Genomic DNA, 1,598 nt, shown 5'->3' with positions numbered 1-1,598 from the left:
ATGTCTTTCTTCAGCTCAGAGCATTCATCCTCCAGCTTCCTCTTCTTCGCAGTCAGTTCAGCATTCATCTCCTCCTCATCCTCCAGTCTTTCTGTCAGCTCTTTGGCTTTTGCTTCCAGTTGAATTTTGTTTTTGATCAGCCCCTCACATCTTTCCTCTGCATCTGCAAGATTATCTTGCTCCTAAAATGACATGGTCAATAATTTGATAAATATGTTAACATAAAATAAGTTGCGATTTACATGAGGAATATAAAGTATAAATAATTTAATCTAATTCATATGCTACTGTATGGCTATGTTGCCATTTACCATCAAAATATTAAGAATGATGTCATTAGACTTACAGCCTGGACATGGAGCTGCAGGTCATTCTTCTCTTGAAGAAGAGAAACCATTTTCTCCTCTAGTTCCTTCCTCCGAGCTTCTGATTTGGCATAAGCCTCTTTCAGCTTCAGGAATTCTTCCTTCATGTTGGCCATCTCCTTTTCTGCCTCAGCAGATCTCAACAGAGGTTTGATCTTGAAGTACAGCTTCATCCAGGGCCAATTCTTGACCCCCATGAAGGCACGGATGTTCCACTGGATCACCAAGAGTGCATCTCTGTCAAAGACACGCCAAAATTATTACTACCATGTACATGAAACAAAATCATTAGGATAAAACATAATTTACTTGGCTTCAATTAGTTTTAAATTCCTGATTCATCTGACCTCCTTTCAACAATCTTCTGGAATTCCACTCTTGCCAGCAGACCTCTTGCTCTTGCTTGGATTCCAGTTATGATTAGTGACAAACGGTCATCCCTCATCTCCTCCAGTTGCCCAAGAAGACCAGCCTTGAAGAACACCTTAAGGAGCGTGTTTATATCCAGTTGGTGTTAAGCACAAGGACTTTAAAGCAAAAGGACTGTATAACTTGAAAGAAGAATTAATGCCTTGTTCCTCCTACAAATGTAAAGTTGAACCTAAATGATCCCTTGCTCAATGCAACGCACCTGAGGATTTTGAAAGGTACAAGATTTGGTCCAGAATAACCAGTAGCTTATTGTTGCCAATATTAGTTCAGATAAGATGTTTTTTTTTTTTATTTTATTTTATTTTCTGTTTTTATCTTGTATAGCGTTCTGTGCTACATTAAATGAATGAAAAGTGCTCTATAAATAAAGTTTGATTTGATTTGAAGATTGCTATATAAGTTGTTGACTGTGTTAAGACTCTTCTTGACTATTCTCCTTTTACTATTGCTACAGTGTTACCAGTATTTGCATTCACCATCATTCTGCAGTTGACTATAGAGCATTTGTAAGACATGAACAGAACTTTTTCTCTTATGTGAATTACCTTGGTGTGTCCAAACTTGTATTGATTGTGGTCAATATCCAGAGACCCAAGAAGTTTCTCAGCTCCTTTTTTGCTGTCAATAAACTGACCCTCAGGGATGGCAGCAGGATTTAGGATGCGATATCTGGAAAGAGATTGGAAAGAATATTAACATTTCCTTTGAGAATTATTTAGCATGTGACAACATTCGACTTATCAAATGATACCTTTGTTTGAAATCTCCATAGAGGATCCTGTTGGGGAAGCCCTTTCTGCA

General features: G+C 37.9%; 1 protein-coding gene across 1 annotated transcript; it reads right to left on the bottom strand.

Annotated features, from left to right (window-relative positions):
- Positions 1 to 5: 5 nt before the first annotated feature.
- LOC121964159 (myosin-7-like) lies at positions 6 to 1,595 on the bottom strand (the record flags this gene model as incomplete). The annotated part of the gene is made up of 5 exons (XM_042514375.1): positions 6 to 182; positions 347 to 602; positions 713 to 849; positions 1,343 to 1,466; positions 1,549 to 1,595. Coding segments are annotated over 5 exons (741 nt in total), but the record flags the coding sequence as incomplete, so codon positions are not given.
- Between the last annotated feature and the right edge of the window lie 3 nt (positions 1,596 to 1,598).

The sequence above is a fragment of the Plectropomus leopardus genome, unplaced genomic scaffold (genome assembly GCF_008729295.1).
Source record: "Plectropomus leopardus isolate mb unplaced genomic scaffold, YSFRI_Pleo_2.0 unplaced_scaffold14267, whole genome shotgun sequence".
NCBI classification, from domain to species: domain Eukaryota; kingdom Metazoa; phylum Chordata; class Actinopteri; order Perciformes; family Serranidae; genus Plectropomus; species Plectropomus leopardus.
The sequence above is the reverse complement of the archived record's forward strand: the minus strand, read 5'-3'. Positions and strand labels throughout refer to the sequence as shown.